We start from the raw sequence: 27564 nt of genomic DNA on the forward strand, positions 1-27564 counted from the left end.
AGTTTATTTCAACATCTAGCAAATAACATTATATGGCACATGTTATCAAGTGTGGACCCTGCTTTTAATAAAATATATTGCAAATGTTCCTGCTATATCCATCTTTTGTCAGTTAAAATCAAAGAAAATCGCACAAGGTAGTTCTAACATATAGCCATACAATATGCGATTTTTATTTGTTACCCACATAGCAACATTATATGCCTGGCAGTTACTTTCAGACAGGGGTATATTCTCAAATATATGCCCTGTATATGAAAGTATATTCCCATTGTAAAGGGTTGTCCCTTTAGTTCATGTGCCAGGCATGTTTCTTAGGAATCTAAAAATAACTTTGATGTAGGCGGAAATTTCAAAATTGTATTTTTTTTGTAATTTCAGTAATTTTTGTACTATTTATTTGGTTTACGCGTTGTAATCTTCTTATGCTTGAATTAGCTCAACGGCTGAATGAAAATGTAAGATTTTAAAATAAGACATTCATTCAAGTAAATTTCTAATCTACTCATGCCAAATTAAAACTAAGTCTGTTTTACTGTCATTTTAATCACTTTCAATGTGAATTAAAGCATTTAGTCAATTTGGAAGCTTTTTAAGTAAAATTAAAGCTTTAGAAGACTATTTAACAGCCGTTTTGGTTTTCATGTAGTTGAAACTCTGACAAAGTCAATTTTGAAACTTCTCCATAGATGATTATTTCGGTAGAGGAAGAACTGTTAAATAAATCTTGTTTATTCTCTGAAATCTGTATAGTAAGAAACCCCTGACAATGTATATAGGTTCCTTTAAGTATTACAGAGTTCATAGTTTACCATGACGCTATTTCTTTTGTATTAGTTGATGTGTCCTAAAAAATTTAAAATAAAGGTCGTTATTATTAAACAAACTATTATAGAAATAAAATATAGCTGAGTGCTTCTAAACTGTTTAAATAGGAAATGATGACACCACAGTTTCAGTTACAAAATTTATTAGTTAACACATTCAATAATTACAAAACTATAGCTAAACCTAGGAATATGATAAATCTTTATCGTTCTGAATAGAACATAGAGATCAAGCAATTATGCTAACCAAGCAAAATTTGACTACGTCGCAATCGGCAATAAATTATACATCACATCTCTATGTACACTCAGATAATGTTAGTAACGTCTATCTTAGAGTAAACGTGCATAAAAGTAACCACTAAATAACTTTTTAAATATTCAATTGCAATCACCAAATCGCAAACAGCCTAAATAATCGAAACTGATTCACAAACCAATAACTGGAATTTCACAAACTTTAAATAAAATACAATAAACAAATTTAATCAGTGTGTTATAGTTATATCTATCCCCATAGGTAGAAAAATGTACCAGTCTCATTCAGTCATCCAACTTATGTCCAAACGCTATTGAGAAAAATTAAAGAAAAGAGATATATTTAAAGCCAATTAAGAAATTACAATAACACTTTGAATAACTGCAAAATTGGATAAATTTTAATGGCTTTACTCTATAGCATTGGACACCAGAACAATCAAACTAACGGACTTTAATGGCTGGTACAGCAAAGTACACACTATAACGGTGAAGAAGTACTCCAACACCAGTACCAACCAGAAGAGAAAACAGATTAGTGAGAAACATAATGCAAATTCCCCTTTTTGAGAAAAGGGGAGTGTTTCCTATTCTTGCATAGCGCAAGCTAAACATATCAAACTTGTGTGGTGCTCTGAAACTCCATGGCTTTGGTGGAATACTGTCAGGACGGCTGCTCCAATCAAGAGGAAGGAAATCCTAAATCAAGTTTTTTGTAATACTTGTTAACCCATAAAAAAATCATATAACATACGTCCTTATTTTCTGAATTTACATAGTAAGATTGCCACTCAAGGTTAAGAGCAGTTCCTTGGACAACTGGGCTGTTAGGAGGAGACTTGGGGCTGCTTCTTGGTGAATCTCTGTGAGAGCCAGCTAGTGAACCTCTGCATGATGACTGATTAGACTCTTGTGCTTCTCTGAGTAAGCGTAAGTAGTCTTCCACAGTTAGTGGTTGAGTAATTGAAGCTGGAGTTCCACCTCCTTGAGAATGGGGTCCATGTATCTCCACCCAAGATTCTATAAAAGATACTAAATTTGATTCATGTTATACAAAAATACAAAAGCAATTAACAACAAAGAAAACAATAATATTTTTGTAAAGGTGATTGGATGTTTATCTGTGCCTGTGCAGTACAGTCAGTTATTGAGTTCTTGACAATAGATTATTCTCTCATATTGATATAGCTTTCAGCAAAAAGCCACATAAAGAACAAAACAAAGTTCAGTGACATAGAAGGATAAAGCATCGTTTTAAAAATATCGTCGACGTACAAAAATAAATAGACAATAAAAATATGGAGGTAAACAAGCCGTTTAGCAACATGTACTTACCTCCTAAGACGTCATCGTTTCCTGAGCTGGATTTGGACGATGACATGTTGGGATTTACGTAAAATCAAAACGCTGACACTGAATTAATGCTTAACTGCACAATAACTTGCTGAAAATGTTGCGATTCGCCCTAAAATTCAGCTTTATTTTGGAAGAAAGATGCACCACAAGTATATTTATACCTACGTGACAACAAACACAAACAAGAAACAAGACACTCACGCACCCGCTTGGATTATCAATGAAAACTTCGCAATTACAAACGCCCTCATACGGCAGAATGTGTCACTAACAGTTGCAGCATTGCCAACATGTCATCATACGCGTCATTGACGTATAAAAACACTCCGAGCACTCTGCGGTCGAATTTTTTAAAAGCAATATATGATTATTGATTGGCGCCAGTTAATAATGATAATAAAAGTTTATAGAAGGAATCCAAAAATCAACTGGTGCCAATAACTTATATAGTTCTGTGGTTATACTTGTAAGAGTTCTAGGTGAGAAAGGTTTCAATTTTCAGCGTAGTTTCGTAAGTTTTCTTGAGTTTGCTTTACCTTGCTATGAAACAATTGTTATAGAAATTGATTATCGCCACCAATAAAAAAAAATATAACAAGAAGGACCAAAGTGGGAGACAAAAATCGTTCAGTATGGCGGCCGTAAACTGTCAGAAAATCAGTAATCAGTGGCGATAATCAATCTGCTGTTGCCCACTATTCACAAATCCACTCGTTAATAATCATTTTACTAATTTAAGTTTGCAAAAATTAACCTTTAGCGGACCGAAAAGCAAAACAAAAACAATAAATCTTTGCGTTTTTTACCTAACTTCACATACCACCAAATATAAGCAAAACTATTTTACAATGGTTTTACTACTAACTTGGAAGTTTGAAAAGTTGGAAGTAAATGGAAAAACTTTAAAGATACGACAACCAATCAGAATAGACTTTTTTATCGGGCACCTTTTTCGAACAAACCACGCTATAACCTCTAATGTATTTGACAGACAATGACAGTTGACAGTTACCAGGATTGTGTTGTGTAATGGCGGGTTAATTAAAAATATTACTTTTATAATGTTTGAATGTTTTGTAATTTATTAAAACGTGGGGAATTATTTTAAAAAAATTACTAGCAGAACACTAACAAATAATGTTGCTGTAACACATTTTTATAACTGTTAAAAGTGGCAGTGAATAAATCTGTTTGAGATGTTATTCAGTGTTTGGCGCCCCTTTAGCAGAAGATTCTTGGCTCCTACAAGAAAATTACATATGACAATATGTTTAAGACGTGACAACACGGAATCAGAAGAGCTAGATGAGACGTAAGATAATGTTTAAATAATTTTTTGTTATTGGACTTGATTATGTTATAGGGAATACAAACGTCTAGCTGACCATTACTTTCATGTAACAGAAGCACATAACTGCCTCATTATTCAACCTTACGTTAAGTGGGGTCCGAAGAAGCTTCCCATAACTCCAGAAGAACAGTTGTCTGAAGCTGTTGCACTTATTAATACTTTGCCAGCCTGGTCTGTGGAAGATGTGATGAGTATTCCACTAGATAACTTAGATAGGAAGTCTTTATTTAAAAGTGGAAGTATGGATCGAATTACGGGTATTGTTCAAGGAAATAGTGATATCACAGCCATATTTATTAACTCAGGCTCATTGAAGAAAGCAACAGTGCAAGTGTTGCAGGAAAATTTTCACAGGCCCATTTTAGATCGGTATAAAGTTATAATGCAAATTCTTAAAACACATGCTACTAGTAAACATGCTAAATTACAGGTAATTTAGTGTAATAGTTATCAGTTTAGTTTTAATGTCTTAAAGGTTGCCCTTGCAGAACTGTATTACATAAAAAGAAAATCAGAAATTGACCTTATGTTTAGAACATATAATAAAGAAACTTTGCGTCTGATGTTTCAAGAAAGGGAACAAAAAATTAAAGGTCAAATTAAAGAACTAAGGGAACAAAGGCATCTTTTGAGACAAAGAAGAAGAAAGATGGATTATCCAGTAGTTGCTGTAGTTGGCTATACCAATTCAGGAAAAACATCAATTATCAAAGCCTTAACTGGGGAAGAAAGTTTAGTGCCTAAAGACCAACTATTTGCTACTTTGGATGTTACAGTCCATGAAGGATTTTTACCATCAGGTCTTCAGATTCTCTATGTAGATACTGTGGGCTTTATATCTGATATTCCTACCAATCTTATTGAATGTTTTGTAGCCACTTTGGAGGATGCATTATTGGCTGTACGTTTTCTACTTACATAATTGCTTTAGATTAAAGCTTTTTTTACAGGATGTAATACTTCATGTAGAAGACATGTCCTCAAAGCATGTTGAGTTTAAAAGAAACCATATTTTGAACACCCTTAAACAATTAGAGAAAGAGGCAGGAGCTAAAGATGTTATGAACAAAGTTGTTTCTGTTGGAAACAAATGTGATCTTTTAGTTGACAGCCCTCCTGAACCAAACATTTTGTTAGTTTCTGCTGTAAAGGGAACTGGTAAGATTTGTCTTAATGTTTTGGTTTCCTGTATAATATGATGTTTTAGGTTTAGAAGAGTTAAGGCATCAACTGGAAGATTTTATTCTGCATATCACTGGCAGGCAAAAAATTACAATTCGAGTTACAAACGGCGGAGACGAAATTCGCTGGCTGTACAAACATGCTACTGTTTTAGAAGAAATTCCTGATCAGAATGACCTTCAGTGTGTTTTTGCCAAAGTTATTATTACTCAGGCTAATTTACAGAAGTTTAAACATTATTATATTGCTAATAATTAAAAAGACAGCTGGCAAGTTTTTTGTTTTAATATATTTTATATAAGTGAAAGTGAATAGGAAAATAATATCAAAATGTTGATTTCATTCCTTTTTGACAATATCAGAATGGTGTCTCTTTCTAATACTAGTATAAAAAGAGAGAATAAGATGAGGGCTATGGATGAAAAAGCTGGAAAATTGACAGATGACAACCACTGGTTGATACTAAAGTAAGGTTATGTAATCTTGTTTATTCTATTCTCTTGGTATGACTAGTGTTTTTTAATTGGCATTTCATAAATAATTTAGCATCCAAAGCCTTTTCCTGTAGTTAATTGTAAGAAGAAAATGTCAATTAACCGGAATTTCCCAGCCCTAAAAAATGACAGGATTTTACGGGCAGCCCGAGGAGAACCTGTAGACAAACTTCCTATCTGGATAATGAGACAAGCTGGAAGATATTTACCAGGTAAATTGTTGTTAAATATACTTTGAAACTACTGCTAACACAAACGGTCTTAACAGAGTTTCAAGAATTCAGAAAACACCATAGCTTCTTTGAAATCTGCCAAAATCCAGAATATGCTTGTGAAGTTACTCTTATGCCTTTGCATAGATTTGATTTGGATGCTGCTATAATTTTTAGTGATATTCTGGTGATTCCACAGGCACTTGGAATGCAAGTAGAAATGAGGGCTGGAGTGGTATGTGGAAATTTTTCTTTCAATGCCCAACATGTTAATATGCAACATAAACAGTAGGAATCAATCAACTTTAGGGTCCTGTACTACCAGAACCTTTAACAATAGACGGTTTGGGCAAATTAACTACTGAAAATGCCGTAAGCAGACTGGAATATGTTGGGCAGGCTATTAATTTGACCAGACATAAAATAGAAGGCAAAGTACCATTATTTGGATTTAGTGGAGCTCCTGTAAGTTACTATCAGATGAAAGGTGTTAATTGAAATGAAAAACTTTTTGGCTACCAATAATTTGACTTTTTAAAGTTTGACAACAATATCTTAATTTCTGTCTATTTTAGTGGACATTAATGGGTTATATGATTGAAGGAGGAGGTTCAAAAACATACTCACAAGCAAAAAAATGGCTGTATGCTTATCCTTCTGAAGCTCACACACTCCTTAACATTTTAACTGAAGTCATTATTGACTATTTAGTAATGCAAGTTGAACATGGGGCTCAGATTCTTCAGGTTTTTGACAGCAATGCTGAGTACCTTAACAAAGAGCTGTACAGCAAGTTCTGCCTGCCTTACCTAAAACGGATTTCTTCAGAAGTTAGGAGTAAAACTAGAGCTAGAAATATTGATGAAGTTCCCATGGTAGATTATTTGAAATTTGCATTTTTAAAACAGGTTTCAGCAATTTTGTTTTTAGGTGTTGTTTTCTAAAGGAGGATGGTATTGTTTAGAGGAGTTAGCAGATTTGGGCTATGAAGTTCTAGGCATTGACTGGACAGTTGATCCAACTTATGTTAAAAACTTGTTAAAAGACAAAAAAGTAACTCTTCAAGGTAACCTAGATCCAAGTTCCTTACATGCTCCTCAAGAAGATTTGAAAAAGTTTGTACAAAAGATGCTGGAGGATTTTGGAAGTGAAAGGTATATTGTTAATTTGGGGCATGGAATTTATCCTGATTCTCCTATTGATTCTGTTAAAACTTTTGTGGATTATGTCCATAATTTTAGCATTTAATTGTTGAATGTGTTGGGGTTGGGTTACATTTTGTATGTTTAGCAGACTTTCAGATATATTATATTACAAGTTGAAAATATGTTTTATTCTCTTCAAGGAAAATAAGTCAATGAAACACTATCAATTAAAAAAAATGAAAATGTTTATATTTTTTAAATAAACCTATAGATAATATGCATCACAATATTTTCAATATAGTATTGAAAGTGTACATTCAGTCACTGCCTATAAAATACAGTTTTTTCTAGAGGCTTCACATGGTTTTTTAATACAGTTCATTCAGCCACTAACACAAAACATAAGTACTCACTCATAATTTTTTTTTAAATATTTACAATACAGGGTGGTCCAGTTTTAAGTGTCAATAATTCACCATTCGATAGCCAATCGAAAAATAAGTTGACTTGCATTATGTCATTCTTCTGATACAGTCCTCCAAATTTCAATTTAAAAAATCGTTTTATAGTGTAAAACTGAACATTCAAGACTTGTGAGAGTTCAAAATTGTTGGAATAGTCTTATAATTCGATTCTTTTCTCAGACTACCATTCTGGTCGAGTGTCTGAAACTGGATTTTAAGAACTAAAAACAGTCCGGAAATCAAGACAAAGATTCTATTGTGCATAAAACTCATTTTTTACTACTAAAAATAATCTAAAAGTTGGCTTTCAAGAACTAAAGAGAGTCAAAAGGGTATTTTCAGGACTTTAATTGGTGTACAACTCAATTTTCTGGACTGGAACAAGTCTAGAAGTAAATTAAATTTTCGGACTATTTCATTTCTAAAAATTGGTTCACAAGACTAATATCGTGTAGCATTTGGTACCAAAATGTTTTACTTTTATTACTGAAGGTTGGGAAATAGGCTTAAACTCGATTTTTCAGTCCTAAAAAGCACTAAAAACAGTCTGAATTTCTTAGAGACTACAATTTATTGCACTTATGCGAGTGTAGAAGTCAATTTAATAGTGAAGCTTGAAATAGCATTTTCAAGACTATGGACAGTGTACAAACTGGCTTTTAGGCCTGATAAGTCAAAAACTTTGTAAGTAACTCGATTTGAGGCACTGAAAACAGTCTAGATTTTTAAGAAATACTAGACTTTTTAGCACTGAGGTGTCTAGAAGTCGATTTAATAGTGACAATGCTTGAAATGCCATTTTAAGTCTATGAAGAATGTAAAAATTGTTTTTTAAGTTTGCTATGTCAATAACTTGGTAAAGATAGTCTTGAAACTCGATTTTCCAAGCTGAAAGCAGTTTTGAAGCACTAAAAATAGTACAAAATTCTAAGAGAATGAAAAGCAAAGTAAAAAGCACGAAAAGTTAGTTTTCAAGACAATTTTCAAGAATGTCCTGATCTAAAACTATTTTCAAGAGTAAAATATTGAAATTTGTCTTCAAATTATTAAAACTTAATTCAAATGGAAATTTTAAGCTTCAGATGTTACTTTTTGGTGTTCAAGTCAATTTTTAAGGGTTAAATGTATGAATTTGTAGTCAAAAATTGTAGAAAAAGTAGTTTTTTATGTCTACAAGTCAATTTTCAATATTAAAGTGTCTCGATTTGCATAAAAACTGGTTACAAACCCAATTTTTGATCTTCTGAAATCAAAGTCTTTCCAGTTCGTCTGGAAACTATGAAAACTGGCTACAATGAAATTTTTAAGCTTCCTAAGTGAATTTTCCGTTTCCAAGACAATTTTTAAGTTGGGTTGGTTTAATTTTGGGTTTTTAAACGTAATAACTGAATTATCTCGTAAGCGAAGTTTTAAATCAGAATTTTATAAGAGAGATAATTTCTTTTTCGTGAACAATAAAATTAAAAGAAACTGTAATTTTTGAAAAATATCTAGAAACCTAGAAAATAAGGCAAAAACATGAAAACCATCTTCCTGTATCTACACTACTGGAGAATTTTGGCAAACGACATTCATAATGAGTATTAATTTCATAAGTGCTTGTTCCAAATTTGATCAAAATTGCTCCAACGGTCTTACAGTTATGCCGATTTTTTAAACAGAAATTTGAATGCTTTTCCTTAGGAAGCATTTTTTAGGAAAATGACATAATGCATGTCAACTTATTTTTTTGATTGGCTATGGATTGGTGAATTATTGACATTTAAAACTGGACCACCCTGTACAGGGTTGTTAGCCCTGTAAATTTTTGAATATAAATTTTAGGATCAGAATTTGGTTGTTCTAGATGTAATGTGTTTTCTCATAATGACACAGACATTTTGATTATTTTAAAATTAGTCAAACATTTTGCTTAGAAACAATGTCAGTAAACTGAAACAAATCCAAGTTGAACATAAATAGGAAACTGACACTAGTTTAACATGCCTTACTTGAGTAATTATTTTGGTATCTTCATTTAATGAGATTTCTTTATACTACCCCCTTTCTTAGGGATTTTTTACATTTTCCTACAACTAACAATCACAATTATACAACTAAAAAATACTAGATGCGCATATAAATAATCTTATCTTTTTACACTACATATTTCTACTGTCGATTATTGAAGAAACAGACTTCTTTGAAGATTTGATAAGCTGAGGAGGTCTTTGTCTAATACTAGGATTAATATCTTCAAGACCTATCTGCATGAAAATATTAATCACAGCCACTTAAAAATAACACAAGGCAAGACAACGGAAAAGATAGTTAAACGTTCTATACAAATTACTTGGTAAAACTACTTACTGAAATCACATTTGTGTTGGTTCTTTTCACTTTAATAATACTACAACAGATATGACCCCTAAAATGAATTTTGTAGACGCCAACCTGTAGCCGGCACTTCCTTTAGGAAGTTCAGGGATTTTATTAGAATCTGGAAACAAACAAATTTTTATATCAATATTAGCTTCCTTAATAATCCGTGAAGTGTTAACACTTTTTATCTGATCGTAAATATTTACTAAGGACCCGTAAAATCCGTAAACTAAGGTGTATAATTGCGTTAGTATGTCGTTTGTGATGCATTGGAGTAATTGGGGCTACAAGGTATGTTTAAAAAAAAAAAAATATGCACTTACCGATATTTTTGGAAGTAGTTCTCCTTGGGCTAAGAGTGGTAAATCTAGTGTTGCTAGGCGGTCCAAATCGAGGATTTGAAGTGGTAGTTTTGTTGACACAAGAGTAAATTGGTTTAGTTTTTGACAGTTTCATGCCGTATTTCAGGGGATCAATATCCCTCTGGCAGTGCTTTCCTGCTTCTTTGATATTAATTTCTTTGTCTGTGATAATGGAACCTACGAAACATTCATAAGTGCCATCTGCTAGGTCTCTTCTTTGAGTGTAGGTGTATAGTAGGTTTGTTTCCCTCCAATGTCCTAGGCATTGATATTCTCGTTCTTCGTAAAGTTCTCCAGTTGAACAGTCGGATACTTCATAATACATTAACTCAGGGGCTCGACAATCCGACCAGAGTTTTGCGCATAGATCTGGGGCATCTGGAATTTTTCCTGTATACTCTCCAGTTATAGGGCATAATCCACTTTGCATTGATGGGGCAATATCCAATCCTTTAAATCGAAAACTTTTATTATGCTTGTTCAACCAGATGGGATAGTTTTACTTACGCCCTTGAGTAACCCATGAGTTTTGGTCGAAGTTTTCGTCAGAGCACAACGTGTAACCGTCCTTAATACTACTAGAGTTAGTTCCCATTTGGAATTCCAATATATTTCTGCTCCTACTCGCTATCCTCATACAGTTAAAGGACTCTTCATCACTGGAATTCATTTAATCAGCAAACAACCCAAGAGGTTAAAGCAAAATCTTACCATTGTGTCCTACTGAAAATAAGAAATTTCTCATCTTCGTGAGCTCCTACACACTTAATAGTGTACGTTTTAAAAGAAGAATGGTCTTTGTACACTATAGTGTCTCCTTCTACTCGTACATGCTCCCAGTTGCCGAACATCCATTTAGGAAAACTACAAACTCCAGAACGGGCTTCTGGCGGCCAGGGAGTTTCAGTTTTTGGTGCTAACACAAAAGTTTCAAAACCGCTGGTAGCGTTGTTTAAGTCTGAGGTACATGTGGAGTCTTTGCTTACTGCCATCTCGATTTTTCCAGTTATTTTGTCTTGTTTGTAGAGCTGCAAAAATGTTTTATTAAATATTCAGGTTCATTTATTATTCCGAAAAATTTTTTGTAATAAAGAAGTTTGCTTTTACTCAGTACTGAACCAGAGAAAATCACCCTGATTATTTTGCACGTTGTTTTTTTTATTGCATCAATTATACTTATAAATAAAGGTTCAATCATTGAAGACCCTAACATAAGGTCAGTTTAAAGTTATCAATTAAAAACAAATTGACACGAAGATGCAATTTATCGACAGACGTGCAGTAGGCATTTATTCGTATGTGTAATGAAATAAAAACCATACACTCCCGGTGGGAAATTGCAGTATATAAAATTTGCCGGTACTAATGTTAAAATCAATATAAACTTCGTGATAGTTCAAATACAGCCCCCTTACTAGACGAGTTCAATTAACACTTTGGTAAAAAAACAATTGGTTTGTCAGTTCCATCTCTAATGACTACATACAGAGAAAATTGAATCGGAACTTTAATTACGTACGTATATAGGAACACAAAATGAACTTACAGCGCATCGGTATTTAGGTTTCTGCCCTAGATTGCCATCACGGTTTCTGCTGTCAGTGAAAACCAAAAAAGTTTCATCTTTAGGTCCTTTCCAATGTCCTAAGCACTCGAACCTTAAATCTATACTTTTTATTAGATTTTTAGGGTTAATTTAACGGGCTTTTGTTTTACCGTAACTGTCGAATGTGCAGCTCCGCAGTCTAAAATTTAAGGTTGACCCTGAAGGGCAAGAATCGACCGTTGAATTGAATCCCACACACTCATGTGCCCTTAATGGGTTCTTGCCTTTGTAGTTTGTGTAATATTTTCCATCAATTGGGCAATATTGTTTTTGGGTGAGAACTTCTTGGTTGTCTTTAGTTCCTGCAAGAAAACCATCAAAGACGCTGGTTAACTATTAGTTAAGTGAGATTTTGTAAAAACTAGCTCATTTGAGATGCGCTAGTGCTACGGACACCTGCCCTACAGGAAATACTTAAAGTGCTCATCTATAAGAGAAGGATGCTAGTTATTTTTAGTAATTAAAGTTACACCTGTGGCTGAGGCGGATAAAATCAAGTTAAAGAAGGAAAGGGCTTTCTGCCTGTAAGTGTCTTTTTCCTACTTTTAATTCTGTTCCGAATTATCATAAAGCTACTTTTTGACTTAAGAAGGAAAGTCAGTGACCATCAAAGTGTAAGGTCACAATGGTTAACCGCATACATGCGTTATTAACTACAACTCGCTTTAATCGGTTGTCGTTACTTGCTGATTACTAATTCAGCTCGCTCTTTCTGCAGCTATAAAAACTGAACAATCCTCCGGAACTAAGATAATGAAAAAAATTCCAGAGTGCTTCCTCCACAAATCTAATTAACAACGACAAGAATAAGGCTCTGTTAATTAGGCGTCTAACAACACAGTACATAAGTATGCAAATTACTTACTGAACAATAATATTTCCGTTGTTTCACCACGTATTTCGATCGATTCTTTGGAAGGACAATTTGCTTCCGCTGATGCTTCATTTGTAAAACATTTGGAAATTGTTTCAGGACTGGAAGCGAGCACTTGAAGAATGTTTTTTGATTTTAACTTCAAATGAAGACACGTATAGCAGCTCGTATCTGTATAACTGAAACCAAAATTGAATGTTAAATTACTTATGAAAAACGCAGAAAACATACGTACTTGTAAATAAGAATAACGTTATTTCCGTGTCTCTTGTGACAAGCGCCCCAAAGCGAAACGGCACTGCTGGTGATTGTGAGAGTGCTGTACTGAATTCCACCGTTCCCTGCGTTTATGGCGTTTTGCATAACATATTCCCCTTGATAGTGTTCAGAAAAATAGCAAGCAGCTTCAGCTGCAGGTTCTGAAAAAGACAAAATTTATATTTTTTTTTATACATAAAACTATGGAGATGTGATAAAATGTCGATACTTTTCGGGTTATTGATCGTTTGACAATGATTGATCAGAGGGGGATTTTTATATAAAAAGTAATGAAAAATGTATTTTAAACGAATGCGGTAGCTTTATTGAGCAAAAATTCAATTACTCTACATGTCGTTTTGAGTGGATAGTAATTTGCGTTAATTTAGTTTCACTTTGTTGGTTGAATAGTTATTTATCAGTGTTTCAATTTGTGGGAGAGCTATAGAATAAATTGCTTATTTAAAAGGGGTAGGGTTGTGCATTTCAAATATTTTACTTTTGTGTGGTTTTATTATTTGACTTGTTCAATGCGGATTTAGCTTTCCCAGCAATTGGGAGATAACTTTTGTATTCGCAAATGCAAAAAATATTCAAGGGAAAAAAACATTAATTTGACAATACCCTAAGAATATATTTAAAGTGATCTACTTTCTTATCACGTATATTATTGCAAAAGTACGTTTCTGCATAATATAACAATAAAAGGCAAATTTTGGTTGTGACTTGGTCTTGGCATTTCGAAGAAAAAGCAATGAAATAAACGTTGTACTCTACGTAAATGGGAAAGAAAATCAATTTTTTAAAATTCAATGACTAATAAGTTTTTCACTAATCAATTAAGTTTTCTGATGAAATGTCTACTCACTGTTTTGCTTATTCTTGTAAACAGAAAGTAGGATTTTGGTTCATTCAGAGAACACATGAATTATCTTGAAGCTTTAAACTTTTGGTTGGGGATTTTGTAAAAACGCGTACAGATAACCCGCAGGAAACAAATTTCAAAACATTTGTGATCTCCTCAAGTTAAATCATTAAACAACTGATCTTTGTTTTACGTTAGTATGTAATTTAATATTCCTGTCTTTTGCTTACATGATTTGAGTGGCAGTTCTCACATATGAAACATGCGAATTAGCTTGAACTTCCACTTTTATATCTTCAAACGTTATCAAGACTATTTATAACTGGTCTCTTTCAATACTGCCAACGCATTTTCCGTAGACGATTAACTGATATGCGAAAAACTGGTTTGGTCCAATTTTAATTTATTTTGATTGATTTTGCAAGTTGGTTACCTAACTAATGATGGTACTCGTTTCACGGATGTTTGAATAAAATTGTAAAAATAAAGTAATATTCTAAATTTCTTGCAAAACAATACTGCATTACAAAAGCTACTGCATGTGCATTTCGTGATAATAATAATGGATCTTTGTCTGCAGAATTTCCAATTGGGAAAACAGTTACACAATTGAGTTTGTAGGTAAAGATTGAGTCTCTCTCTTTTAAAGCTTACAACAAATATATTTTAAACTGTATAGTAGTCACAAGTAATAAAATCTGATGAAATAATCCTCTTTGGTTTAAAACGGACACTGTCAGATAAAAATTCTTTTAAGTTTTTATCAGTGAAAGTCAAATTTTAGCATTATGGTCAGTTTGTTCCACTTTCAGACGCTTAATTATTTATAGAATGCCTTTCTAGTTGACGTCTTTTAATAATCATTATCTCTAGTCACTGTGAATAAAATAGGCTTTCATGTTATGAAAAAATCATTTTAACAAAGTTTGTTGGTTACGGCTCCTGAATCACCTTGTATGTTATTGCTAACTGGCTTAAATAAGGCCAGACATCAATGTCAAGCAAACCTATTAATTTAATATAAACTGATATGTACTTTTGACGTCAATTATTGTGAATAACGTCAGTGATTATGTAACTCGAATATTTTTTGTACAATTTTTTAATTTCTCATTTAAAGAACGTCAAAGTGTCATATAAACTATGATTGAAAAGTGACCCCTAGCGGAGCTTACTGGCCTTAAATATGTGCCCCAAAAGGCAATTTTTTTTAATATTAATTTCTAAACAAAAAGCTTATATGAATTTGACATGCTTGTTCACCATTTGGTCATTTGGTTTCATTCAGTCATTTGGTTAGAGTATAAAATTTGAATTTGAAAAACTATGCAAAATGAAAATAAATGACAAACTTTTCAAAGTGTGGGCTATCAGATGTGCCATATCAGAATGCCCTAAAATTACAGCTTTTTTGATATTTGAAGGTAACAAACTTTTTGATCAGCCCCGTATCTGTATATACTGGGTGAGTCTGGGAAGGTAAAATAACGTTTTTTTAACTGTATATTTTATTGTATGCTTATTTAAAAAGAACATTAAATTTGCAATATTTTAATATAATTTTTCGAAATATTCAACATTTTCCAAAACTTGATATTTAAATAATAGGAAGTTTCTATTACCTGGTACTAGGTATCTGATGTGTCCAATGATTTGACTACTGTCAGTTATAATTAGAAATTTGAATTAGGCAAACATCATAGCAGATAATCAATTCAAATGATATGACGCACCTTGATTGGGTTTAATACAATTTCCAAACAAACTTTATTAGATATTATGGAAAACTACAAAAGACGATTACAATAATTGTAAATTGACCGTCATTTGAACACTTGAATGTTGAATATTTTGAAAAATAATTAATATTTGACAATAACATGTAATATAAAAAATATTTAAAATTTAATGTACTTGTTAAATATGCAATAAAATATACAGAATTTCATTTAAAAAAACATTGTTTTAACTGTTATTTCACTTATGAGTTACCCTGAATAATAGTTTGGTGTTGCAAAATATAATACATATGAACACAGACAATTTTCATTCAAACTTTTTTAAAAAAAATCTATTTTTTTAAAGGAATAACATGGGGTGTCGCTTTCCAGACTCACCCTGTATACAGGGTGGACCATAAGTAATGGGACATAGAGGTACAGCATATTCCTGACATCAAAATAATACCATTTGGCTAATTTGTCCTATACCGACGAAGGTAATAGTAAGAAAGATACAGGGTGTAAAAGTTTTTGATTTTTTATCGTATCATATAGATTTTTTGATATAAATTACTGAAAAGCTGAGTTTCCATCACCGCGTTTGGCGTCTTGCGTCTGACGTCACTCATTTCCTATTGGTCAACAGTAAATTTTCAACTGACAGATCTCGCAAAACTTCATTTGTCATAATTTGTTAATGTTTTCTTTATTTTTTTAACTTAACTGTTACAGTTCTAAATAGTTATTCTGCTATTCAGCTAATTGTCGCATTGGAAACAAGGATGAATGGAAATATCTTCCATTCTTCCAGTTCCATGGCAATTGCCATTGCCACATCAAACTAAAAATGAATTTGAGATATTAACCTATATTTTATATGAATATAAACATAGGTAACCTACCTCATCTGTGCTGTGACTGCTGTGTTCATAAATTTTTTTTCAGTTCTGCCATTCAGATATTACTTTTGCCGTATATGCGTCGTCCAAAATGTCAAAACACTAGAAACAGACGGGCTGTCATTTTCAAATTTTGCTTCTATACTTCTAAATTTTGCGTCAGACGCAAAACGCGGTTATGCTAGCTATAACTAAGCTACAATGTGTATAAGGGGGTTTTGCCAGACAGTAAATACGATGCAAACTTGTTTCTACGCCACTGAAACAGATACACCACTTCAAAATATGATTCTAATATGTTTTCTACGTGAAAAAGATATACTTGTTCTAAGTCTTAAAAGTTAACCGTTTTTGAGATATTCCATATTTTGTTATTGCATACAGTAACTTTCAAATTAGTAAATATTTTTTTTTATCAAAGTAAGTTTTTATTTTGCCTTTGTAGTTCAAAAGAAACCTTTTTTTAATACTAATACTTAAATTTCCAGTGGTTTGTGGTGTAAGTTCACTGAAAATAGGTATGGATTTTTCATTTATTTTTATCGGTCTTTGTGTTGTGTGATTTAGCTAAAAGGGCTTCCAATTAGTTTTTTTAGGGTTTGTATTTGAAAACCTTATTAGCAATATTAACATACAGGAAGGTATGCAATATTAAAACATTAAATATCTCGAAAACGGCTAACTTTTAAGGTCTAGAACTAGTATTCCTTTTTTACATAGAAAACATAGAATCTTTTTTTGTAGTGTATGTCCGTTTCAGTGGTGTAAAAAAAAGTTTAGGTCTTTTTAAGCAGCTGAAATGGTTGCAGGTAGTGCCCTATCAGCTACTGTAAAATAGATTTACATTTTTCTAATATACAGGATACAAATTTTCAGGAATGTATATGAAAAAACCTTGATGATATGATAAAAAATCAAGAACAAAATTTTAACTTTTACACCCTGTATCTTTTTTAATGTTAAATTTTGGTATAGAACAATTTAGCTAAATCGTATTATTTTGATGTCAGGAATGTGGTGTAGCTCTATGTCCCACCTGTATAATTTTTATGTACTTTCCACCCTTCAAGTATTTTATGTACTTAATTAATTTGGACTACCGTGTATTAATATTAACAATTTAATGGCATTTTTCCACAATTGCAATTCATTTTGAATTGCAGAGACCAAATTGAGTATTGTTGATCAAAGGTTGAAGGATTAATTTTATTGATATTAAGTTTTGAATGAAATAATTTATAGTTGTCACATAAGTTTAAGATACGTAGAGCGTGTTTATAATCGTGAAAAGGGTTGACATTTCTAATCAGATACATGAATATACCATAAAACAATTTAATAAATGGCATTAATACAATTAAGGGTTTGGGTCTGACGGTGATTAAATAAAAGATGGCAGAGTGAAAAATGGGATGAAAATTAATAAGGCAGCTTTATCGGGCAAAATTGATTTATTACGTGAAACGAACAAGCCAAGACGAAAGTGGGCAAAAATCTGTTCCCAAACATAATTAGATATGAATTTAACAGATTTGGGACGACCATGACTGGCATATAGCTACTCTTTTCTTTCATAGATAATTGGTTGTTGGAATTCTTTATATTTCATCTCCGATTCTATACGCTTGACCAGCAGACCGAACCGCAAATAAAAATCCGCTTTTTCTTCGTTTCTTGTTACATACTATTGCTGCATCCCCAGAATATGTTTTATTCAGGACGACATTCCTTGGATATAGTTATGTCATTGCAATGTATGACAGGCGTCTGCTTGGACTTTGATTTCGAACACCTGACCAAAATTAAGCATTACAGTGGGAGGTTAAAGGACCAGACGCTTATTTATGTCACCTGCCATCATTATTTATTATAGCCCCACTAAATAAGTTAACCTGTCGCGCGGAGGGTAATAAAATGCTATTCTCTCGTTGGGCCTTACATTATGTAGGTAGATGCGATGCTGTAAAACATCTGAGATCTACAGGGTGTGGCGAAAGCCCGCGGTGTCATAAAAAGAGTCGTAACAATAGGTCGTCGAGTAATGTCTTGGACTTGAAGATTGTTTTTAAAGGAATGTCTATCGGCAGGGGCGTACTGGTCCTTGTGGGTCCCACCCTTATCGGGAATTTGATTAGTATTCAAATTAAGGACTACGCCCGGAATGTCTTCGTAAAAAGAAATCAAAGACTATTCACTCATTTTTTGCTTAACATTTCCGGGAAGACACTTAAGGAAATGTTCATATTTTTACTTAAGAATCGTAGGAATGAAATTCAACGATCTGATATGGTTGGCTGGTGTTTTCACAAGTCAGCGACCTGCATGATCGCCAGAGCTTAACTTGTTACCGCACATTACCGTATTTTTTTTTAATTTCAGCAGTCTAACAAACATAGTCCTTAACTAGTTTTTATCCTTGCTTCGTTGTGGTCAAAGAAAATTATACATTATGGACGTGAATTATGTGCTTTTGTTTATTTAGTTGCATCTATCTTATAACATTGTTTCGCCAACTCCTGAGGTATTCAAATACGATACGAATCCAACCAGACGATCTCCACATATAAGTACTTCTACAAACAAATCGGCATTAAAACAGCTGAAGTTTTTAAGTAGAATTTTTTTCCAAGAATAACTGTTACACAATTACAGTATTTCCGTATATGGCTCTGGTTAGTGAACTTAGATTGCGCTGCTAATGTATATCTTATAATTTGGTTCTCTCCAATTAGCTTTTTTGCCGGCCTTTATTATGCACAATGTTTCGGTATATGGGAATAATTTTTAATTGATCGATTTTAATGTCGGAGATTTCTCATAACGTTTTGAATGTGATGATGACCCCGATGTTTATTGTAAAATAACCCACGTCCCAGTTTGGTATTTACATTTAGGTGGTGCTTTCAGTGTTCGTTAAAAGACGTGACTGAGTTTTGAATCACTACTCGACAAAATTCCCTGTAAACCTGTAAGATGCTTATCGCCACTCTCAAGTTTTAAAGCCCTTACTTGCAAACTGACATAATTATTGTGCTTGAGATTGAGCGTTCCTGAGCGGACATTTATGTTTTATTACTGTAACTCGTAAATGATCGATTAACAATGGCTCTCTTAAGAAGTTAAATCCTTTTAGGTAATGTTTGCTTTAGTAATCCTTCTGAAATAATTGAAATTCCTAAATCAAACATACGGATCTCGTAAAGGCCGAGTATCCTCTCGAGAGCTTCTCGCTCCAGTCGGTCGCATTATTGTCGAACAGTTACGGTTCGGCTTTTTAATATTCGCAGACACAAATAATTGCGTACAACAATCTAGATAATTAAAAATGAATCTCATTACCAGCATATCGGCGGATATTAATCCTATTGGAACCCTCGCTAAAACCGGTACTGCTGGTTGTACCAGGCCGGATGCTCGAACATTGCGGGCATCTTTATAGGAACGGAAATTGGAGAATGCATCCACCGAGATTAGCAGGTGTTCGGTCGCCATTATACAGACTTACTATTTATGTAGCGGAATTCAGAATTTAATACCACACTCAGTCAGGTTTCAACTTGTATAAGTGACGTTCCACCAGGTTCCACTACGTACCAAATTACTTCTTTAATCGCCGTCCGATAACTTGTAATTTAGTTCATTTTGGTTTCTCAGGTAAAATTTTAGGCCCTGCTCTACCTAATAATTGGCATTCGTCCAATATCCACAGACCAAAAAGCACAACACAGTTATGGTTAATGATTATAATTTTAGGTCGGCCACCAGCTACCTAATCTTTAAAACTTCTTTTTGCTCCATTTTCTCTGTCAGAAGGATAATTATCTAAACTCGTCTTATCTCTTTTGGAATGTATACGGCGACAGCTTTGTTAATAGTATCAGCTTTTGTAAACTTCCAAATTGACTACATAAATCAACCCTTATAGAACCCTCTAGCATCCCAAGACGTAGTGAATGTAAATATCTTTTTAGGGGTGGAATAAATTTTAAACGAAAGCCAAAAATTGATATGTCAATTCTTCAATTCTCAAAATAATGGAATTATCAAGAGAAAGGTCTCTAGAATGTGACAGGAACCGCCATTGTGACCACTTTTGTCACATTCTATCAACACTTCTATTAAGAATTCCATTCCATACTTTCATTAGGGCCCTGTAGTTTATTTCATTAATTTCGTTTAGTAATTGTCATGTACAGGGTGTCTCTAAAAGGTCTGTACAAAATCCTATGACATACTTCTTAAAGCAACTTACCTTTGTCCGAAATTGCTCCGAGATAAGTTAAAATATATAAACAATCTTGATTTTCAAAGGCTATCGACTAATTGGTCTTTCTGCCCGTGTTACATTACATAGAGAACGAAAATTAACAGTAATATTTACAAAAAAATCAAAATTCAATTTACATTTAAAATCTAAGTTGTTCCAATACGGTGCAGGAGGGAAAGGAAAATCGGGAATGTCTCGTTTGTCTTCTTGGACAAAGAGGGTCAAGTATAGTCCAGTTGTTAGGGTTGTTTTTACATTTATTTTGAATTTGTAGCAGTCTTTCTGAAATTTTTGTCATTTGTGTGCGTTCATAAAGGAGTTGGTTGGATGGATTATGTAAAGGGTTATTGGGATGTCTACATTTTTGTAATTAGTCTTAGTGCAATTTGTTGTTAAAAAATAAAAATCATTTTTTTTTAAATTGAAAAGGTACTCCTGCAATGAACAGCTAATGTAAACACTGCCACCTGAAATTTGTTCAAATTGTAAGTGTCCAAATTCGGGTTTCGCATCTCAAAAAACCTCTGGCCACCAGATTTGAAAGTAATATGCTACAAAATGTACAACAAATTAAAAAAAATAGATTTTTGTTTTTTTAAATTTACAACCCTGTATCTCGAAAACGTTTGCTTTAAGTCGGCTTATTTTGATGTCAGGAATGTGTCATGGGATTTTGTACAGACCTTTTAGAGACACACTGTATAAGCAACTAAAACTTAACTTCCTGACTTGTATATTCTTATTAAGATTTTCCGTATCTGATAGCAAGATCTTAGGACAAAATCGGTTTGGGAGTTTCTGAATATTGGAAGTTGCAGAAATGCTGTTACACCCTCGAACTTTCTCGGATTATGTGTTTTGATATTCGTTTAGTTACCAAGGATTTCTTGAAAATTGAGTGCTTTGTTTGCGCTTTGTCCCATGATTCCTTTCCGTATACTTGAGAAGAACGACAAATACATAGGTTGGTACACACATTTGTTCATCCATGGAGCTTTGAATTTTTACGGTAAAATTTAAATGTGTCTTTTAGTCTATTTACTTGAAGTACCATCAAAAGACCAATTTTGTGATAGTGGTATCTAGTAATATTCAGATTTTGTTCAGAAAACTAATATCTTCTTGCTATAGGGTACTTTATATCCTCGATGTAAACCATTAGTTTATATCGAGGATATAAACTATGTGACTCAAAAAATATATTTGTACTAAACTCAACACTTCCAGAGAAAAAGTTTATCGCAAAAATTGACGGCAATTTAGTGTAAAAATGGGACCAAAGCTATTTTTCTTGCCAGCAAAAATTGCAGTAGGTAACTTGAATAAGGTGGCGCGTGCAGCAATTTTTGCTGTAATTATTCGCAAACTAAACTAATCAGAATTAATAAGATCCTATCCAATTAATATCAAAGGAAAACAAAAAACCTGTTTGACTGAAAACCTGTAAAAAACTGGAAACGGATTTTTTAAAAGTTGAAATTGTCGATCCTCAATTTTTACTTCCCGGAAACGAGTTTCAATTATAAAGTATTAACAACTTAATTAATGGAGGAAGTTGTGAAAGAAGCAGTTAAGGACACTGAGTTTATCACTAGAAAAAATATAAAAGGGATCAAAGTTAAATAAATACACGTTTCTAATTTTCTTTTGAAGGTTTTGATAATGTGACCCATCAATGCCTTGTATTTATACATTGTAATAAAATATCATTAAAAGCTGTCATTTCAAAAACAATGATAAACAGTTTGAACAAGGGTGATAAACTATTTATGCACAATACTTTAAGGGTGGAATTATGCCAAGCATATTTGAACTTAATTTGACAAGCATTTACAATCATTAATCATTCTCAAATTGAAATTTAAATATTTATTCCAGTTTAAGACGTTGACTATGATGAGTGTGATGACTGATTTATTAGACAGAAACACATAATTTTACAGGTGATATAACGAAGATTACAATTTCACACCCATTCAGACAAGAAACTAGTCTGGTCCCAAAGTTGAATTTTGACCCTCTAACATAGACCGCAGAAAGTCATTAAAGTTGAGTTCGTCTAGGCCTGGGCTTATGGTACATTACCTCCAAATGCTGGATTTATAAAAGACCTAGTGAAATGCTTTAAGGAATGCCATTATATTTTTCTGGCTTTCAAACACAATAGAGCGGAAGTATAATGTTCTTTATAGAAAAGTTTACCGCTAAGTTCTGGTGACCGTTTCGAAGTATATAATGCTTGTTCCGGGCCAACCGAAAAGGGTTGATTGTGCTTGACGATTTCCTGCAGCTTTTTTGTGCAGTCAACAAGGGGTTTTGTGCTTATGGAACGTTTTGCCAACATTATGCGTATGATGTTTATGGTAATTGAAGACAAATGAGTCACGAGCTTTTTTAATAATCTGGTGGAGTGAGTCACAGTTATTTCGGCATTTTGGTTGACAAGTGCTATTTGATGTTGACAAATATGTAAAGAAAGGTTTTCCTTCAATGTCTAGACTAAAGATATTTTTAGACAATGAGACGATTTAAGGCGAGTCTAACACTGTAAGTGGGAAATGACCTATTGGATTACCCAGCAACGGGGAATCTGAGATGATAATTTTGAATCGATAGCGGGGTGACCTTCGGAATAAATAATAAAGTTGCAAGGAACAAGTTTTATCAGGTAACCGGATTAAATGTGTCAGAAGCGTCAGCTGGCAACCTGTATTAAAATTTCTTAAGGGTATCAACTTTCCGGCACTTTATCAGTGTGCCCTGCATAAATCCCCCCTAAGTGAAGACAATGAACAATAAATCCCACTGTATTGAGTGGTGAGTTTTTTTTATTAAAAAAACGCTGCAATGTCAATTTTACCATAAAAGATTTATACGAGTGTTTCTTTGAATTGTTAATACTATATATCTTAGACGCGGACATTCACATGAAAGTATTTTTATTCAACGTAATAATCCTGTTATAAAGCGCATTTTTACTTATTCGATGCATGGGCGGAATATATAATTAATAAGACAGTGACATATTGATATTTGTATGCGATGCAACGTGCAGTGTATCTGCTATAATTGATTATTATCCAATACATAATGTGATTAATGATGATGATAAAAATATAACATGCAACTCAAAAAAATTAAACTAAATACTTACGTAGAAGTATGCTTAAAAATCCAGCTAAAACAATAGCAAAATAACACCCCCGAGCCATCACAGTCAATTTTTTTATTATAAAACACTAAGTCAAAAAATTTTGGAACGCATGAATCAAAGTACGACCACCCAAAGAAGAATTCCGAAACTTACAATTGAAGATACGCGAGTGTGGAGCGCGAACGTACCAAGATACTAAGATTGCCCGAGTAAAATGAGTGGTACTTAATTCTTCTCTCGACTAAAAACGAGAAAAGGCAGGTGCTGCGCTGGTAGAAGAACGATTATATTGAATGAACTGCTCCGCTTTGATGTTTAGCGTGTTATGAATGAAATAATGACGAGTAGTACCTGCGATGGTTCGTTCTCGACCGGCCTGCGGTGGTTTCGATCCGATTTTGGAAGGAGGGTGACTACTACGTGTGTAAACGTAACAGGGTGCGTTTTTCAATGGATGTTCTTTCTACCTAGATGTGTCATTTAATCCCCGTTAGTCCAATCTCCAGTGAGCAGTCAATAGAAAATAAATACTCAACCAAAAACCAATTAAGAAATTAATTGCCTTATCTATAGACCGAATCATCTCCTCCCTAAATAAATTTTAGGGCAGACAGCCGATACACGTAGGTATTCCAATTAACCCGGTTGTTAAGAGCGCCCCTAATTTAAACAGGCCCTAGCCAATTACATTCTTTTTTTATTTGTTCGAAAGATGATTATTTTTTTATTTAAATATTAATTTGTTCGCCAAGCTTTACAACTTCGTGAACACCTAATAAGTTCACAGAACCTTCACCAACGCATTCACGAAACGTGAAAACACACCATGGCTGTAATTAACACTTTTGCCCAGTACTAGCAATTTAATCGCCTCAATTACGGAAAATTAACTTAATTAATTAAACAGGCCGTTGTATCTAGATTTTTAACCCGCAAAACTATAACCGCTATAACCGTCCTACCGCTTATTAAACCTCGGTAGCGGAACTAAATAAGAATTCTTCTCGCTTTGTTATCGCATTTTTTTATCACAGTGGAATGTGACCGGCAACATCTGAGAAATTTCCTGAAACTTTCGTTTTGTTTGTTATGAATATTAGTTTTTGATTGTTTTAACACAGTGCTTAATTAGTTAATAATGCCCTAGATCTGCACCACTCAGTGAGGAAAAAACGTTATGTAAATGGACTGGACACATAGAGGTACTGAGTATTGTTAATCATCTAGGAAGATTTGTAATTCCAGTTTATGAACCCTACTCAAGACTTTTGTAATGCTTTCTTCTTTCATCAGCCTTTCGTGGTCCTCTCCTGTATATAGGCCTCTTGCGTCTTCCATGTTTCCTTGTTGTGTGCCATTTGATCTCTACCAGCCTTCTCTCTAATATCATCCAGCGGTTTCTGCGGTTTACCAGCACTTCTTTTACGTAGGCACGGTCCCATTGTACAGGGTGTTCCAATAAGCCGTGCACGCGGCTGTGCAGGACGTTTTTCCAAAGTGTAAGCTTATCCTAGATATCTCGAAAAAATCAAATACAATGATAATGCCTTCTATTACCTATTCTATAAAGAATCCGATTATGTATAGTTTTTGAGAAACAGCCGCGTGCACGGCTTATTGGAACACCCTGTACTATAAGCTTTCCCCACCTGGACTCGTCTTAGGGTGCGACATCTCTAACCCAGCTCCACTTCATCTGAGCTATTCCTGCTATAACATCCTCGACTCGTGTTCTTCTCCTGATCTCTACCTTCACATATGGTCTCTTAAGACTTATTTCCAACATCAATCGTTCAATGGCAAGAGTGACTGTTTCCATACCGTAAGTCGAAACAGGGAGTATACAGGAATTAAATACTTTTCAGATTAATTGGAATATTTTTATCCTTTAGTATATTCGACAGTTTTTCTGTAGCTGCCCATGTTTGCTGAACTCCTCTATTGATTATTCATTAATAATATGTTCCAAATAAACATACTCTTCACATATTTCTAGTCATGCTCAGATTCATGGTTAATCCTACTTTTTCTGATTTCATCTTCAGATTTTCCATCATGTCTTCAATATCCTGACCTATGAGAACCACATCGTCCGCAAAGATGGTTTAGATACAGTCTTGAAAACGTCTTCCAATGCAAGAGTGACCAGCTTTGGGGAGATGGTGTCACTCTGTCTAACTCCCCTTTTTATAACGATTTTATTGGTTTCTATGTTCTCTGCTATTTTTATCATTGATGTTGCGTTGTTGTAAATACTTTTAAGCAGGTCTTTATACCTTGAGTCAACCATTGTATTATTTAAGGCTTCAAAAATAGCCCACAGTTCTACGGTACCAAACGCTTTGTTATAGTCAACTAAAGCAAGGTGAAGTAGTTCGTGGTATTCATTGCATTTTTCTATCAATGATCGGATTGTCTGAATATGATCGATTGTACTGAATCCAGCCTGTTTAGGTGGTTGGCAAACATATAATTTGCTTGTAAGTTTGCGTGGTTGTGGAAGCACGGTTATGATGAGTCGGTATTTTTCAATTTTTAATTTATCACCCTTTTTCTGTAATAGGATCATCTGAGCGTTCTGCCACGTTTCCGAGATGATACTTTGTGTCAGACATTTGTTGATGAGAATTTTCAGACTCAATTGGTTGAGTCCCGCCCAGTTTAATCATTTCACTTGTGATATCGTCATCTCCTAGTGCTCTTTTGTATTTGGGATAATGCTAAATTAACTTCTATCGGGCAATTTCCTCAGATCCTACAAGAAGATTTCATCTGTCATGCATCTCTAGTGGTTTTAAAATCGTTTCTTGATATAATCGTTTTGAGAACTTTCATATTTTTGTTATTTTCAATAACTGTTTTTATCTATTCCGTGTTATGATGGCATCATTTCTACTATTTTCTTCCTAATAACCTTAAGTACTCAGTTCATTATATTCAGGGGTGCCTTTCGTCATTTCCCTTTTTGTTTGGCTGGATTTTTTAGTTGTGGAACATATCTTTCTCGTAGCTGTTTTAATATCCGTTCTTATTTTAGTTTCTAGCATATTTATATCTATCTGGCTCAACATTTTTTTATCTGACAGTCTACTTTCGGGATCCATTTGCTATTTTTGTATATTCCCTCTGATTATTTTATCCAATGGAAGTCGCTGATTTTGAATCAGCTTTCTGCGTTCTAATTTAGAATTTCTCTCAACTTGTTCAAGACTGGAAAACATCTTTCACGGTTTGTTAGTATATAGTCAGTCTCGTTTTGAGTGTTTGAATCTGCTTTAGAAATTATTAATGTTCTATCCAATTTAGATTCTCTGATTTTGTATCCACCTACACAGCAACGATACCATTTACACCAGAAAATAATGCAAAGTTTACGAGTTTCCGATAGTGGCAAATTAGGAAGAAAAGTTAGCTTTTTTGGAGAGTAGTAGAAAATAAAAGTAACATAGATATGGGTCAAAATATTCTAGAACAAAAAATACAAATATCCCTTGGGAAGCGATAGAGCCTGTCGTTTTTGGGACATTAAAAAACTTATTTAATAGTTAGTAACAAATCCTTCGCTTTTTTCGATGAAATAGCAAATATATCGACAGATGTTATTGGTTAGATTGCTGACATAAAATTCACTTGACTTAGTTGTATTTGTCATACATACATAAAAAAGTATGTATGACATTTACAACAAAGTCAAGCTGAACAAAGAGGTAATTAGCGGGTTGTTCATTAAACTACGTTGACTTTTAAAACGTGTGATTAATTCGATAATAATTAATAAAATTAATTTAAAAATTAAATAGCAAAAAGCTCGTTAGCAATTAATAACATTGTATTATTCACTGAAAAACATGAAATCGTAGTGCTGATTAAACAACTGTATTAAAAAATTCCTACGGTGATTGTTCATG

The 27564-nt window shown here is 33.5% G+C and overlaps 5 protein-coding genes across 7 annotated transcripts in view; 3 read left to right on the forward strand and 2 right to left on the reverse strand.

Annotated features, from left to right (window-relative positions):
* Positions 1-953: 953 nt before the first annotated feature.
* Positions 954-2764, reverse strand: BNIP3 (BCL2 interacting protein 3). Of its 3 annotated transcripts, none has more exons than XM_081994364.1 (4): positions 2607-2764; positions 2421-2550; positions 1840-2105; positions 954-1784 (listed from the first exon to the last, which is right to left on the reverse strand). In XM_081994364.1, exons 2-4 carry the CDS (start codon positions 2464-2466, stop codon positions 1530-1532), a joined length of 567 nt encoding a protein of 188 aa, XP_081850490.1. In that variant the 5' UTR covers positions 2467-2550; positions 2607-2764; the 3' UTR covers positions 954-1529. The 3 variants fall into 3 exon arrangements, with proteins under 3 accessions (XP_081850490.1, XP_081850492.1, XP_081850489.1); XM_081994366.1 differs by having other exon boundaries at positions 2603-2761; XM_081994363.1 differs by having other exon boundaries at positions 2421-2661.
* Positions 2765-2866: 102 nt separating this feature from the next.
* Positions 2867-5247, forward strand: LOC145739043 (putative GTP-binding protein 6). Its single transcript, XM_081994359.1, has 5 exons — positions 2867-3753; positions 3805-4222; positions 4268-4693; positions 4743-4950; positions 5000-5247. Exons 1-5 carry the CDS (start codon positions 3638-3640, stop codon positions 5230-5232), a joined length of 1401 nt encoding a protein of 466 aa, XP_081850485.1. The 5' UTR covers positions 2867-3637; the 3' UTR covers positions 5233-5247.
* A 196-nt stretch (positions 5248-5443) lies between these two features.
* Positions 5444-7005, forward strand: Urod (uroporphyrinogen decarboxylase). Its single transcript, XM_081994361.1, has 5 exons — positions 5444-5680; positions 5737-5915; positions 5990-6145; positions 6256-6555; positions 6611-7005. Exons 1-5 carry the CDS (start codon positions 5560-5562, stop codon positions 6926-6928), a joined length of 1074 nt encoding a protein of 357 aa, XP_081850487.1. The 5' UTR covers positions 5444-5559; the 3' UTR covers positions 6929-7005.
* A 47-nt stretch (positions 7006-7052) lies between these two features.
* LOC145739041 (uncharacterized) lies at positions 7053-24039 on the reverse strand. Its single transcript, XM_081994354.1, has 9 exons — positions 23657-24039; positions 12728-12911; positions 12484-12671; positions 11729-11920; positions 11559-11677; positions 10724-11040; positions 10520-10671; positions 9974-10462; positions 7053-9768 (listed from the first exon to the last, which is right to left on the reverse strand). Exons 1-9 carry the CDS (start codon positions 23712-23714, stop codon positions 9665-9667), a joined length of 1803 nt encoding a protein of 600 aa, XP_081850480.1. The 5' UTR covers positions 23715-24039; the 3' UTR covers positions 7053-9664.
* Positions 9856-27564, forward strand: part of LOC145739040 (uncharacterized) — a 37759-nt gene continuing 20050 nt past the window's right edge. Inside the window, exon 1 of the mRNA XM_081994349.1 lies at positions 9856-9941. Within this exon, the coding sequence (XP_081850475.1) occupies positions 9903-9941 (39 nt within the window). The 5' untranslated portion in view covers positions 9856-9902. The remainder of the gene's footprint in view (positions 9942-27564) is intronic.

Source organism: Ips typographus, linkage group LG16 (assembly GCF_016097725.1).
Source record: "Ips typographus isolate SLU linkage group LG16, UJ_Ityp_2.0, whole genome shotgun sequence".
Lineage (NCBI taxonomy): Eukaryota > Metazoa > Arthropoda > Insecta > Coleoptera > Curculionidae > Ips > Ips typographus.